At 37.1% G+C, this 13,324-nt stretch overlaps 1 protein-coding gene across 2 annotated transcripts in view; it reads right to left on the minus strand.

Annotated features, from left to right (window-relative positions):
* FBXL17 (F-box and leucine rich repeat protein 17) overlaps positions 1-13,324 on the minus strand; it is a 495,830-nt gene that overhangs the window by 350,444 nt on the left and 132,062 nt on the right. For both annotated transcript variants that reach the window (XM_060093227.1, XM_060093226.1), the window contains one exon: positions 1,495-1,602. In XM_060093227.1, coding sequence (XP_059949210.1) covers positions 1,495-1,602 — 108 coding nt within the window. The remainder of the gene's footprint in view (positions 1-1,494; positions 1,603-13,324) is intronic.

Below are 13,324 nucleotides of genomic sequence, written 5' to 3' on the forward strand. Positions count from 1 at the left end.
GACATTTGCTGTCGCTGCTATTTTGTCACAGAAAATAATTCTGATCTTTTAAGTACCAGTGTACAATAATTTTTGGCCATCTCAGAATGCTCAGGGAAGCACTTACTGATCTAATAAGTCTTGTTTAGTCTTTAATGAGTACAATTTCAAGTGATCGTAAAAAGCCCACATATGGTCATTATAACCCTTGTTGTGCACAATCTGTTCATCCAAAGGCATTTCTACTCTACACCATAAACAGCATTAGATGTGACTAGAAAAACAGTCATCTACCAAAATGTTCAGGCCAAGGTTATAGAAAATGAATAAAAAATTATGGTTACATATGGTCTTGGTTACACTGAGATGTTTTGATAGAGCAATAAGAGAGAATAACGTGCCTATCCTCTCTGCTGGCTTTAGGTTCTGATCCTCAAAATATAATTAAAGCTGATCAGTCATTTAAGACACAGAACAACCACAGGCTCTGTTTCAGATACACTAGACTAGAACAGTGATTTGATTTTCTTTTTCAAAGTTTGCTCTGATTTTCCAGCAATTCAGATATTGTAGCACCTATTTTAATAATAGTAGCTAAAGTTTACTTAGCACTTACTGTGGTTTTGATACTGAGGCAAGCATCTTGCATATATTACTTCAATTAATTCCCTGAAAAATAATTTGCTCACTTAGGTAATAAATGGCAGAGCCAAGATTCAAACACGAGCTGACAACGGAGCCCAGACTCCTATACACTGGGCCTTATTGCCATAGTTCTAGGTAACTCATAAACATTTGCTCTTTTCCTAGGAAGAAAGAAAAACATTATATCCCGCTAAACTGTAAGCTTGAAGAGACCTGACAAATTTCAGATAATACACAAGGAAATTTTATAGTAGCCAGTTTTCTAAAGCATGTATATAAGAATTAGCTCCTAATTATTTTAGAACTCTGAAAAACAGCAGAGATGACACATTGAAAGGGAGAGATTACAAAGGAACTGGTATTTTCATTATTGCTAAAATATGAGATTTCATATATTTGGTATATAAGTAAACTCTCTTTAATATAAAGTTAATTTTTGACATACATTCGCTTCTCTTTTCACGTTACATACTCAGCTTAATCATATGCACTGACCATATTCACTTCTTAGAAGACAAATGCTCAGAAGAGCTAATGATATGGGACCAGTGAACACTTTCATCAAAATATCTTCTAACACAATACATTAACATCTCAATATGTTCTGTCATATATATCAGTTTCTTTAATGTATATATTTCATAGTCATTAGCAAATGAAAAAGCAAAAAAGTTTCTTGTTTAAATGAATGTACCATTTCAGAAAGGATAGATTTTGTATTGTTGCCTTAAACTGATTTTAATTTTACCAAATGCTACTTACACTTCTATAATGGTCTGAGTAGTCCTCATTCAAGTATGTATAACATTGCTAGGGCACTGATATGAATGATACTCGGAAAAACTAAGGAGACGTAGCCACGGTTCCTACCTTGGTTAGATGAATGACTCCTTTAGAAGTAACTGAACAACCCATGAAGCCAACGTACTGAAGTTCAGGACAGTGCTCAGCAAATGCTTTCACTGACTGATCTGTCACCTAGGGAAGAGACATGAAGAAAGTCAAGATGGCATTACAGTGAGTGAATTTAAAGATCTGGCTACTGCAAACTCCCTCTGCCTTACCTTGCATCATTAATATTTCCCTTTCCAATGGATCATTTGAATCCATATACAGCCATGCTGCAATATGTCCTGTGGGATTTTTTTAAAATCCTCCCTCAACCCCACATCCCTTTCTATCACCCCACGTTTGTTTACTTCTTCACAGAAAGTGTCTCAGAGATGTCAACACTATCTACCTCCACTTCTTCACATCTCTCAATAGATATGTACATATTTTATTGACATACACTTCACAAACTACAAAATTCACCCCTTCAAAAGGAACAGTTCAGTGGTTTTTAGCATATTCACAAGTTGTACAACCATCACCAATATCTAATTCCAGAACATGTTCCTCACCCCAAGAAGAAACCCCATGCCCATCAGCAGTCACTCCCCTATTCCAACTCCAGCCTCCAGTCCCTGGCGACTTTCTGTCACTATGAATTTGCCTAGTCTGGACATCTTTTATAACTGAAATTGTACAATTGCTTCCTAAAGTGCAACAATGGTCTCTTTATAAGGTTTCTCCCTACAAGTGTTTCTTCCAAGAAATCTGGTTTTGCCCCTCACTGCTTCCAATTCCTCAGATTTGGATGGTGTGATGGTTAATTTTATGTGTCACCCTGACTACACCACGAGGCACCCAGATATTTGATGAAACATTATTCTGGGTATGTCTGTGAGGGTGTTTCTGGATGAGATTAACATTTAAAACAGTAGACTGTGTAAAGCAGATTGCCCTCCCCAAGGTGACCACTCAACCTTAGTCACACCCAATCCGTTGAAGGTCTGAATGGAACAAAAAGGTTGAGTGAAGGAAAAATTGCTCACTCTCTCTCTCTTTCTCTCTCTCTGCCTTGTCTTCAAGTTGAGACACCAGTTTCCTACCTTTAGACTCAAACTTGGACTGGAACTTATATCATCAGCTCTCCTGGTTCCTATGCATTCAGACTCAGACTAGAAGTACACCATCAGCTTTCCTTGATCTCCAGATTGCCGATCTGGGGACTTCTCAGCCTCCATAGTTACATGAGCAATTCCTTACAATAATCTCTTTTACAGACACACACACACACACACCTCATACTAATTCTGATTCTCTGAAGAACCTTCCCTAATGTAATACATATTAGAATCCCCTGAGGAGTTTAGTAAAATCTCAGAGCCAAAAGGGGTGTGGTCCAAGAATCTGTATTTTTAACAAGCCCCTAAGTGACTCTTAGGGATGTGAAAACTTGAGGCCCCAGAGCTGCAAAGAAGTTACACTGACAGCTTTTGGCATTTCTACATGGCCCTGCTTTAAACAAAGGGCAGACTGAAATTCCTTTTTTTGTCTCCCTCAACCTCCAAAAACTTTCCATGTATAAAATTATCTTCTTATAATTGTGCTAACATTTTCTTCACTGTTCCACAAAGTTGTAGTTTATTAAAGAAGGTCCAAATATTCTCTATCATAGGCTTAATTTCAGATTCACTTTCCATACAGTCAAGATGAAATCAACAAGTTAAACACCACTGTTAGTTTTTCAAACAGCAGTGACTTGCATCTCCTTTGCATTAAATTTAATATGGGTGACTCTTACTTTGTATCTTCCTTATCTATTCTGAATAGATATTGGAAGATAAACGTATGTGGGTAGCATTAATTCTGAAACAACCCAAGAACATTTTCCTAAAATAATGAAACCAACAGCATCCATGGTACGTCTGATAAAAGATTAATTCTGCCCTCAAAAGTAAAGTATGCTTCAGCAGATTAAGAGTAAGGGTGCCATTGATAAATTAAAAATGGGCCTTCCTGACACTCAGCTTTCTAAAAACATTATGTTAACAAAGAATATTTAAGGCATTAAAACTGCCTGAAGCTTTAGTGAAAACAAACCTATTAAAAAGTGGGGTGGGGGGGGGAAGATGAGAGAGAGCAAAGGTTAAATAACTATGGCCATTTGGTTAAATAACCCTGCCTAATCTCACTCTAACATCAGGCCTCTCCTAGGTCCATCTTCAAAAGGGGGAAGAGGAATTCAGATAAGGATTAAGGACACAAGAAAGCTCAAGTCCAAGGTGTTAGAGCTTTCAGAGAGAAGAAAAAAAGGTATTAAAATGTGCTTGGTGGGTCTTTCTCTTTCAGCTCAAGGAATCAGAATAAGAGAGCTCGGAGGAGCCTCCAGCATCAACAGTCTTATAAGCCAAACAAGACCAGAGTAAGTCCTTGGAGTACAGAAACACTCTTAGTAGGCTTAGATGTGTTTTAGGAGACAATAAAAGGCCTTAAACTTAAACAGTTGTGCAACCAACACCAGGATCCAGTTGTAGAACACTTGCATTGCACCACCCCCAAAATTCCCTTTATCCCTTATGCCCATATGTTCAATCACAGCTCCCACCCCTAGACAACCATACTTTACACATCCATACCTGCCTTTTCTAGAAATTTCATATAGAGTTCTATCATAAGTAGTCTTTTGTATCTAGCCTCTTTCACTAGTGTAATGTTTTTGAGATTCATCCTTGGTGTTACATGTATAAGTAGTTGGCTCATTTTATTGCTGAGTAGAATTGCACTGTAGGACTATACTACATTTTGTTTATCTGTTTACCAGTTGATAAACATTTTAATTGTTGCCAGTTTGGAGCTTTGATAAATAATGCTTCTGTGATCATTCACATACAAGTCTTGGTATGGACATTATGTTTCATTTCTCTTGTGTAAATATCTAGGAGTGGAATTACTGAGTCATGTGATAAGTATAAGCTTAATTTTTTACACATTTTCAAAATCGGGTTGTTTTCTTATTAAGTTGTAAGAGTTCTTTATATAACTTGAATACAAGTCCTTTATCAGATACTCGTTTCACAAATATTTTCTTCCATTCTGTGCCTTGTCTTTTCATTTCCTTAATGGTGGTCTTAGCTCTAACATTTAGGTCTATGGTGCTCTTGGAGTTGATTTTTGTGAATAGTGTGAAGTAAGGTGAAAGGTTCATTTTTTTTTTTTTTGCATATGAATTGCCCCAGCGCTATTTGTTGAAAAGACCCCTGTAACGGTTTGATTTTGAAGGATCATACTTACTCACAGACTGTGGGAAAAGCAGGCAGTAGAAAAGAATTCGTATGCAAAGAGAAATGTGGCTCAGGATTTGGAAAGTAGTATCGGAAAATCAGGGGGGAATGAGATCAGCTTGCAAAGCAGATTTTGATCTTTTAGTCAAAGCTGTGATGGCGAGAAGGAGGACGATGAACCTCAGATTCAATAGTGTCATCTCTTCACATGACAGAGGTAGAGAAGACCGTCTCCTTAAGCTGGCATTCTAAAAGCCAGCCTATACTTTTACAGCGGCATGGAAAGCATGCAAGTGCATTTAGTGTTACAAGGTGGAAAAGCCCGGGTGATAAGGAATGTCTATTGTGCCTTCAGAGTCACAAGAACCAAGAAAAGCCTCAATAATATAAACACACACAAAGATTCCTGTAGAGCTTCCATTTGTGAACCTTAAGGGGGCCTTCTCTAGTTGCTAAACCCTAAGCAAATGAAAACCAGAAACACAGGGGGCAGAGGGAAAAGGAAAATGTTAGTTCTCATAAGCTCTTGAAAGCTGCACTCAGAAATCCTTTGAGGGTGGTTTCTTGTGAGATCAAATGTGGCTACAAGAGAGAAACCTCTCCAGGAGGTAGAAACAATAGGCCTAGAAAATTTTAAAACGGGGCAAATGTAATAGCCACTGTGTTAGAGGTGTTCATACATGACTAAACTATTCTGGGCTAGAAGAAAGAGAAAGAACAGAAGGTGAGCAGTACAGGGTCACTCTTTTTTTTTTTTTTTGCGGTACGCAGGCCTCTCACTGTTGCGGCCTCTCCCGTTGCGGAGCACAGGCTCCTGATGCACAGGCTCAGCGGCCATGGCTCACGGGCCCAGCCGCTCCGCGGCATGTGGGATCTTCGCGGACCGGGGCACGAACCCGTGTCCCCTGCATCGGCAGGCGGACTCTCAACTACTGCGCCACCAGGGAAGCCCAGGGTCACTAATTTTGCTTGGAGAGTTATTGTTTACAAAATTTTTTTTTTGAATTGTTGAATCTAGGGATTCAGTCTCTGGACACAGCTCACTCTCTTGAGGTTTGGGGTACTAGCAGCCAAAGAGTTTAAGACAGAGTAGATAATAAAATGGCTATATTTACTAAGGCCTTACTGTGTGCCAAGCTAAGTCCTCTCTATGCATCACAGGAGATCCTCATAATAGCCTCGAGAGGCAACATTATCCCCATTTAACAGGTGACTAAAATAAGCCTATTAGAGATTGACTTCCCCAAAATCAAATCACTAGCAGGTGGCAAAGTAGGGCTTTAAACTTTGGTCTTTTAGGTTTTGAAACCCATGCCCTTTAACTTATACACACTAGGTTGTGATTCATTTCATGGTGCTACTTTCACTCAAAAGCAAATTTAAGGCCCTCCCTTTAGCCCCAGAGAAGTAGAGTGAAAAGGATCAAGGCACAGTAGGTCTACTTTTTAAAGAATTTTCTGAAGAGAAGTGCTACCCTTGATTACTTTTTTCAATCTCCTATAGGTAGACCAGGTGTGCTGCCAATGCCGTGATAGTCCTGTATATCCTGAGAACCCTCTCAAAAGAGGAAAGCATAGGAGAGGGCTGGGGTAGTCTAATTCAGACATGTTGAAGAAGCTGGATTAATGGTAGTGAATTATAAAACCACGTAAGTAGAACCTGATAATCCAGGAAAGCACTTTCACCTAAAAAGGATTAAAATTAAAGAATAAGAAAATAAGGATGGGAGAAGCTTTTACAAAAATTTCAGGATTCTAAATAAAGAGATGCAATTTATTCTTATTTTAAGACAAAGTTTTCTTGGAACATGGGAGGAGAGATCTATCTTTATCAGAATAAGACTGAGTCAATGAAAAGGGTTTTGTAATCTGCACTGAAGATTAACTTTTGGAAATGATGCTAGCATATCTGGGGAGGAAAGGAATTTGTAGTATTAACTCTAAAAAGGTGGAGCAATCTTTGGACATTTTTATACTGCTGGCATCAAATAATTGTTTTGTGTAATCCTACATGAGTATCCTAAATAATATAAAAGTATTTTGTGACCTTGCTCAGAAAAAAAAAGTTTTCTCTAGACTTCACCCCAAACCTACTAATTCAGGACCCAGAAATATATACTTTTAATAAGTTCTCTTAAAGAGTCTTATGAAATCAATCCAGAAACAGTCCCATAACTAAATCTAACATTCACAACTAACTAGACCCTCCAAATATTAGTACCGAAGATGACCCTGGGTATACATGGGGCTATCTCTTTGCCATCTGTACTGATACCACAGACCACCATGGTCCAAGACATGTCCTCCTTCTCCTGGACATTTTCAATAGCTTGCACACTGGACCTCTTTCTGCCACTCTTGACCCCGCAAATCTGTTCTCCACCCATCAAGCCACAGTGATCTTTTTAAGTGCGAATCTGATCATGTCATTCTGCCATTCAAAATGTTCCAATGGCACTAATTACTCCAAGAATAAAATCCCAACTCCTCTATAACCTACCAGGCCCTGCATAATCTGACTCCTCCCTAACTCTTCCACCTGTTTTCATCACCCCACCACCCCCTACCCTTGCTCACTAAGTGGTGTTCTCCCCACCTATCCCATTCACTGCACTAAGCCCAGTGCTTGGCACAGGGCCTGGCACACAACAGGGGCTCCAAAATGAAAAGGAATGAATGAAGTCCTGTCTTGATGCATGTTAATGCCTTGTTTCGATGTTGAAAAACAAGTCCTTTTTAATGCTAAGAAAATTTGATCTGTTGATCTTATTGGTTCCAAGTACCACAAAGAAGCCATGGCTAAGAATGGGATATACAGCTTTCAAAGAAAGAAACAGCAGCACTTTGATTCTGGAGTGAACTGGAAAACGAATGGGAGGAAATTAGCAGAGTGACTACCTAATCTCACTTAGGGCTTTAGGACCAATTCAAGGCCTTCTTTCCACCTCCAAGGACAAAGAGTAACAGGGATCAAGGACATAGTGAGTCTACTTCCTAAAGAATTTTCCAGGAAGAATGCTAACCTCATTACTTTTATTCGTGTCTTTCAGCCAGAGTGGTCCGTGGGCCTATGGGGTGCCCTCACCTTCTGAATGCAAAATAAAGCCAGCATAAAGCAATCTGCTTAGGCTGGGTTCTAACTGAGCTTTATAACCGAAGGGCAAAAACATTTCCATGTGTTCCAGTTCAGCAAATTTCATGAGACTAGAAGAGTCATATGATTCTGGACAGAAGTCAGCTGGAGTAGAGTTTGGTTGTCTAGGTATCCCCTATTGGTTTAGGAAAGCAGAAGAGAACTGACCCCAGTAGTCAATGGCTAGAATCAGCAATACCTTCAAAATTGAAGAAAGCACAATTATCGTAAAGGGCTTATTTCACTCAGAGTTGCTCAGTCTCTTAAATCCCTTTAGTTCAACAAACATTTGAGTACCTACGATATGCACAATGCCTCATGTCAAGTACTAGTGCAGTATGAAGATGAGGTACTGAGAGCAGAGAGGAGACAGGTTGGGATATGAACAAGTATAACTGCCACGACTACTAGCGAGATCCCTGGGAATATTTTAGCCTGTGTACTGCATCCCAGTCTAGTTTAGTTCAGTTTCCCAGGACCTTTTGCGTAGATCTGAATCCAAGTTTGAAGAGGTGACTAGACTATGGAGGGCTGAAAGCCTGGCAGAATGGTTATGACTTGATATGGGAGGGAATCCATTTTATTGGTAACATGAGTAATATCGGGATTAAAAAACTGTAAGGTCCCCTTGAGTTCTGGCATACTGCAGGCACATAATTGATGGAGCCATTCATTGAAGACTCTAACAGAAGGGTGATAAAGGGAAAGTTGTACTTCAAAATCCAGCAGGTGTACCCAGGACCAGCTACAGGGATATTCTGGCCTCGGAGAGGCTGCCAGTGGACTATGGCTGCAGCAGGGTCCCTGCCCCCACGTGAACAGTAGCATACCACACAGAGGGGTACCTCAGTGAGGCCTAGGCACGTGCCAGAGTCAGAAAGCATCCACGTCTAACAACAGACAAAGAAGTGCTATGTGAAGTACTGTGATGATAAAAGTCCCAAATGAAGAAATTTTACTTAGATACCAAGTAACCATACATTATACTTGTAGGAGCTTTAAAATGGAACACAAAATTTCTCCATTGCTTTAATGGAGTCTTCAAACTCTACGAAAAAATTCCTTTTCATTTTCACCTTCCTTTGTTTTTCTGTATTATTTTTCACAGGGTGTAGTGTACACTTACAATTAATGCACTAGAAATCCCCTCCTTTGAAACAGTATAACAAAAACACAAAACAAATTGGTACTGATCATATCAAAGGAAATAGCTAAATATGGAGACAAAACACTTGGTATAGATTCACTTTATAAATCATTTCATTAAGACCTTTTCACTATGCTCTTTATGTAATAAAATTTTCATATCGTTAGTAAATTTTAAAAAGAAATCTAAAATAATGTTATTTAAACAGAAATAGTTTTCTTTTAAACTATGTTCAGACAACAATATTTACTGAGCAAATACTATGTGCCAAGTACTGTGTAACATACAATGATTAAGACAGACTGCCCTCATGAAGCTTACAATCTAGTGAGAAGAGTAAATGTTAAACATTTATTACAAGTGTGATAAAGAAGATGTGGTACATATATACAATGGAACATTACTCAGCCATAAAAAGGAACAAAATTGAGTTATTTGTAATGAGGTGGATGGACCTAGAGTCTGTCACACAGAGTGAAGTAAGTCAGAAAGAGAAAAACAAATACCGTATGCTAACGCACATACATGGAATCTAAAAAAACGGTACTAATGAACCTAGTGGCAGGGCAGGAATAAAGACGCAGACGTAGAGGACAGACTTGAGGATATGGTGGGGTTGGGGGAGGTGGGAGAGAAAGATGGAATGAAGTGAGAGAGTAGCACTGACATATATGCACCACCAAATTTAAAATGGATAGCTAATGGGAAGCTGCTGTATAGCACAGGGAGATCAGCTCGATGCTTTGTGACGATCTGGAGGGGTAGGATAAGGAGGGTGGGTGGGAGGGAGGCTCAAGAGGGAGGGGATATGGGGATATATGTATACATATAGCTGATTCACTTTGTTGTACAGCAGAAACTAACACAAGATTGTAAAGCAATTATATTCCAATAAAGATATAAGAAAAAACATTTATTACAGGTGTGATCACTACTTTAATATAATCATTTGCAGTAGCCAATGAATTATTACTTTCTATATATATGCCATAATTACATAGTACACATAGAAAGAAGACAAAAATATGACTAAAAATTATACTCAATTATTACAAATAAGATTTTTCTCAAACATTTTAAGCTATTGTATGCCTGATATCATTATACACCTGATATCATTTCAGTAGCAAGCTAGAATATGTATTGCTTTTATATATCATGAGAAAAATAAGGATTATTTAAGAACTCATATTTACTAATACAACTTTGACTTTTAATTAGCATGATACAACTATTCCATTAAGCAAATCAGAAGCACAAAACAGTAAAATTTTTTACCCCTTTATTATGAAAAATTTCAAAAATATAAAAAAGTAGAAAAAACAATACATAAAACTCCATTTACCAATCATCTAGCTTCAATAGTTACTAACTCATGGCCAACCTTATTTCATTAATAGCCCCATCCACTTCTAAAACATCACATTTATCAGTAAATATTTCAGTATATTTCTAACAATAGGCTCTTTAAAAAATCAGAGCCATAATACCCTTATCATTCCAGCAAAAATGTTCATGTGAGACTTAATATGAAAAATGAACTATGTATAGTTTTATAAAGATAACATTCCAACACGGTAATTTAAAAATCTCATTAAAAATTTACCACAATTTTATAAAAACTGACCTTTTGTCAACAAAGGGCATTGAGATTCATAACTAATCATTTTCTAAAAGTCTAAAATTCCATTAGTGTCCAATGAGAATCTGATCATTTGATTGCTTATTTGACCTTGCCTGATTTTTGCTCATCCTGTCTTGCTTAATGTTAGTCTGGGTTTGGAAAAGTCAGATTGGCTGATAAAAAGAGATTTATAAGTTATGCATTAAAGTATTGTGAAAGGGAAAGACACTGGTCCAGAACTAATGGCATAGATATTTGTCCCTATTAAAAAGATCTATGATAAGTTAGGTATGACTCAACCACTTCCCTTTAATATGCTGACCAAGTTTCTTTGACGAATGCTGCTTTATTTTATTGAAATAATATTTGGGTAATGTAAATGAAACAGAACAATTAGTCTATTCTGCATCTGCTCATCCTTTAATTAATGAAAGGAGTAATCTAAAAAGAAATCTACTAACCTAACAGCCATAGTTGTATTCAGCAATAATATTTACAAAGCATTTTCTAGTACACATATACATCTGTCCACTCACCCAGTTAGATAAACAGGCAGGTGTAATTTCCATTTTACAAGTGGAAGAAACAGAGAAGTTAAAGTAATCTGTACAGGGTTACATAGGAGCCCAGTACTCTTTTCATTAGAACATAATATACTTAAAATACAACCAAAGAATCTATATGAGCACTAACTTTGAGACCTTAAACATAATTGATAATAAAGTAGTTGCTTCATAAACATACAATTAATTCTTTGGTCATATGACAGAAAATACGTTTTAATTCTCTGAAAATAAAGCCTCTTCCATTCTGTCAAGCTTTATTTCATTCCTAAATAAAACTTTTAAATTAAGAGATATGGTTAGTTTGAGGATTCATTTCAAAGAGTATAAGGAGAAAATCATAAGAATATGACTGAAGGCTACATTAAATCCACCAGACAGATCACTTACCAAAATTTGATTGTGTGGATGTATCATGAGTTATGTAAGAAAACAGGAAAAAACAGAAGTAGTAAACACAACTTGAATTCTGAATCATCTAACTTTGATTGAGGTTTCATCGCAAAGGGTGAAATGAACTTAAGTCCCAGAAGGCTAACACACAAAAAAACAGGGGAAGTACTCTGAATAGCAGAAGAGCTAGTTAGTATTTCGAAATGCACTTTAAGGTTCACAAAGCAAGGGAAAAGCCACCATTATAAGGTAACTTAGACTTCCAAACCATCTGGGTTCTCTCCTTTTCTATATAATTGGGCATTCTCTGCTTCCTTCCTCAACCTCTGCCTGAATATCTCTTCCTCTCCAGGACATTTGCTGTCCTTTCCCCTTTCTTGTGTTTCCATCTGTCACCTTACCTCCTTTCTCTGGTTCTTCCCTTTCCTTTTCCTCATGTTTCTTCTGAATCTTTTATGCCCACTGTCACACCTTTCTTAACTGGCTGGTCATAATATGGAATGAAAGCATTTCAAATATAATTATTGTACTAATTTCAAATCAATGATATTAAACTTTTTATTTATCTCAAAAAGAAATGTAAGATTATCTGACTGCATGAAATCACTGAACTCAGACTGGGCTGCAATCCAGCTCCACATCTTACTAGCTTACTACCTTAAAGAAGTGATCTGTTTTCCAAAAAGTGTGAAAATGAGATAGAAACCTAATGGGGTTCTTATGAGCATTCCAAGAGAATTCCCATGTGCTGGACACATACCATACAAAGTGCTTAATAAAGATTAGTCACTACTCAATGTATACACTTCCTTTCCCCAGTTCCATGGAGCTGTCACTTCAAACATTATTGTACAAAATTAACTTTTATTCCTATCATTATACTTGATAGAATATAAAGTAGCATTTAATGATAGTCTCTGTTATGATATGTCCCACCTACCTACCACTGGGCCATTAGAAATAGAAATGACAAAAAAAAAAAAGAAATAGAAATGACAATACATAAATTGTCTATTCTATACTTGTTCACCAGGCTGAAGTTATGTATCAATGGAAAAATGTAAGTTAAATGAGACTTTCATTCAGTAAAATAAAAGTAAAAAGTTTAACTGTACGAAACAAGTTTACCTGTACTTTGTAATATATCTAAAATTATAGATAATAAAAGGAAGTAATCCAAATAACCTTATATTTCTAAGGGTGTATTGATTCTACTTTTAATGTTCTAACTTGACAATACTCTAACAGCCCTTGGAGATGACGGTACATTCCTACTGTTGTTAAAGCCTTTGGAAAGCACAACAAAGTATATATACCAAAATTGGGCTTTGTAATGCTCCTAAATATCCAAGGTCTTAGATAATAAGTAGAATAGCAAAGTTTCTTACCTGTGATTATAGGAATTTAACTCATCAATATATAATTAGTTTGATTTATTATAAGTATAATATTCTATAACCACAAAGAACCACCTCCTCCCTGGGAGGCTGATGCATAATTTGCAAAAAGAAAACACATACAAGCAAGAGCACGACCTTCAAAAAGTCACTTGTGTTTGTGAAAATATTTCAGATTAATATTTTAACAAGAGAAAAATGCTTCCCAGGATGAATAAAATCTAACCAAGGTATAAAGTCCTAACAATCCGTGTTTTAATCATAAATGAAAGCCAATAATCACCTGTTTAAGAAAAGCATACGAACACCCTAATGTACGAATATAGAACATTTCT

This window comes from Mesoplodon densirostris, chromosome 3 (genome assembly GCF_025265405.1).
Source record: "Mesoplodon densirostris isolate mMesDen1 chromosome 3, mMesDen1 primary haplotype, whole genome shotgun sequence".
In the NCBI taxonomy this organism is placed as follows: Eukaryota; Metazoa; Chordata; class Mammalia; order Artiodactyla; family Ziphiidae; genus Mesoplodon; species Mesoplodon densirostris.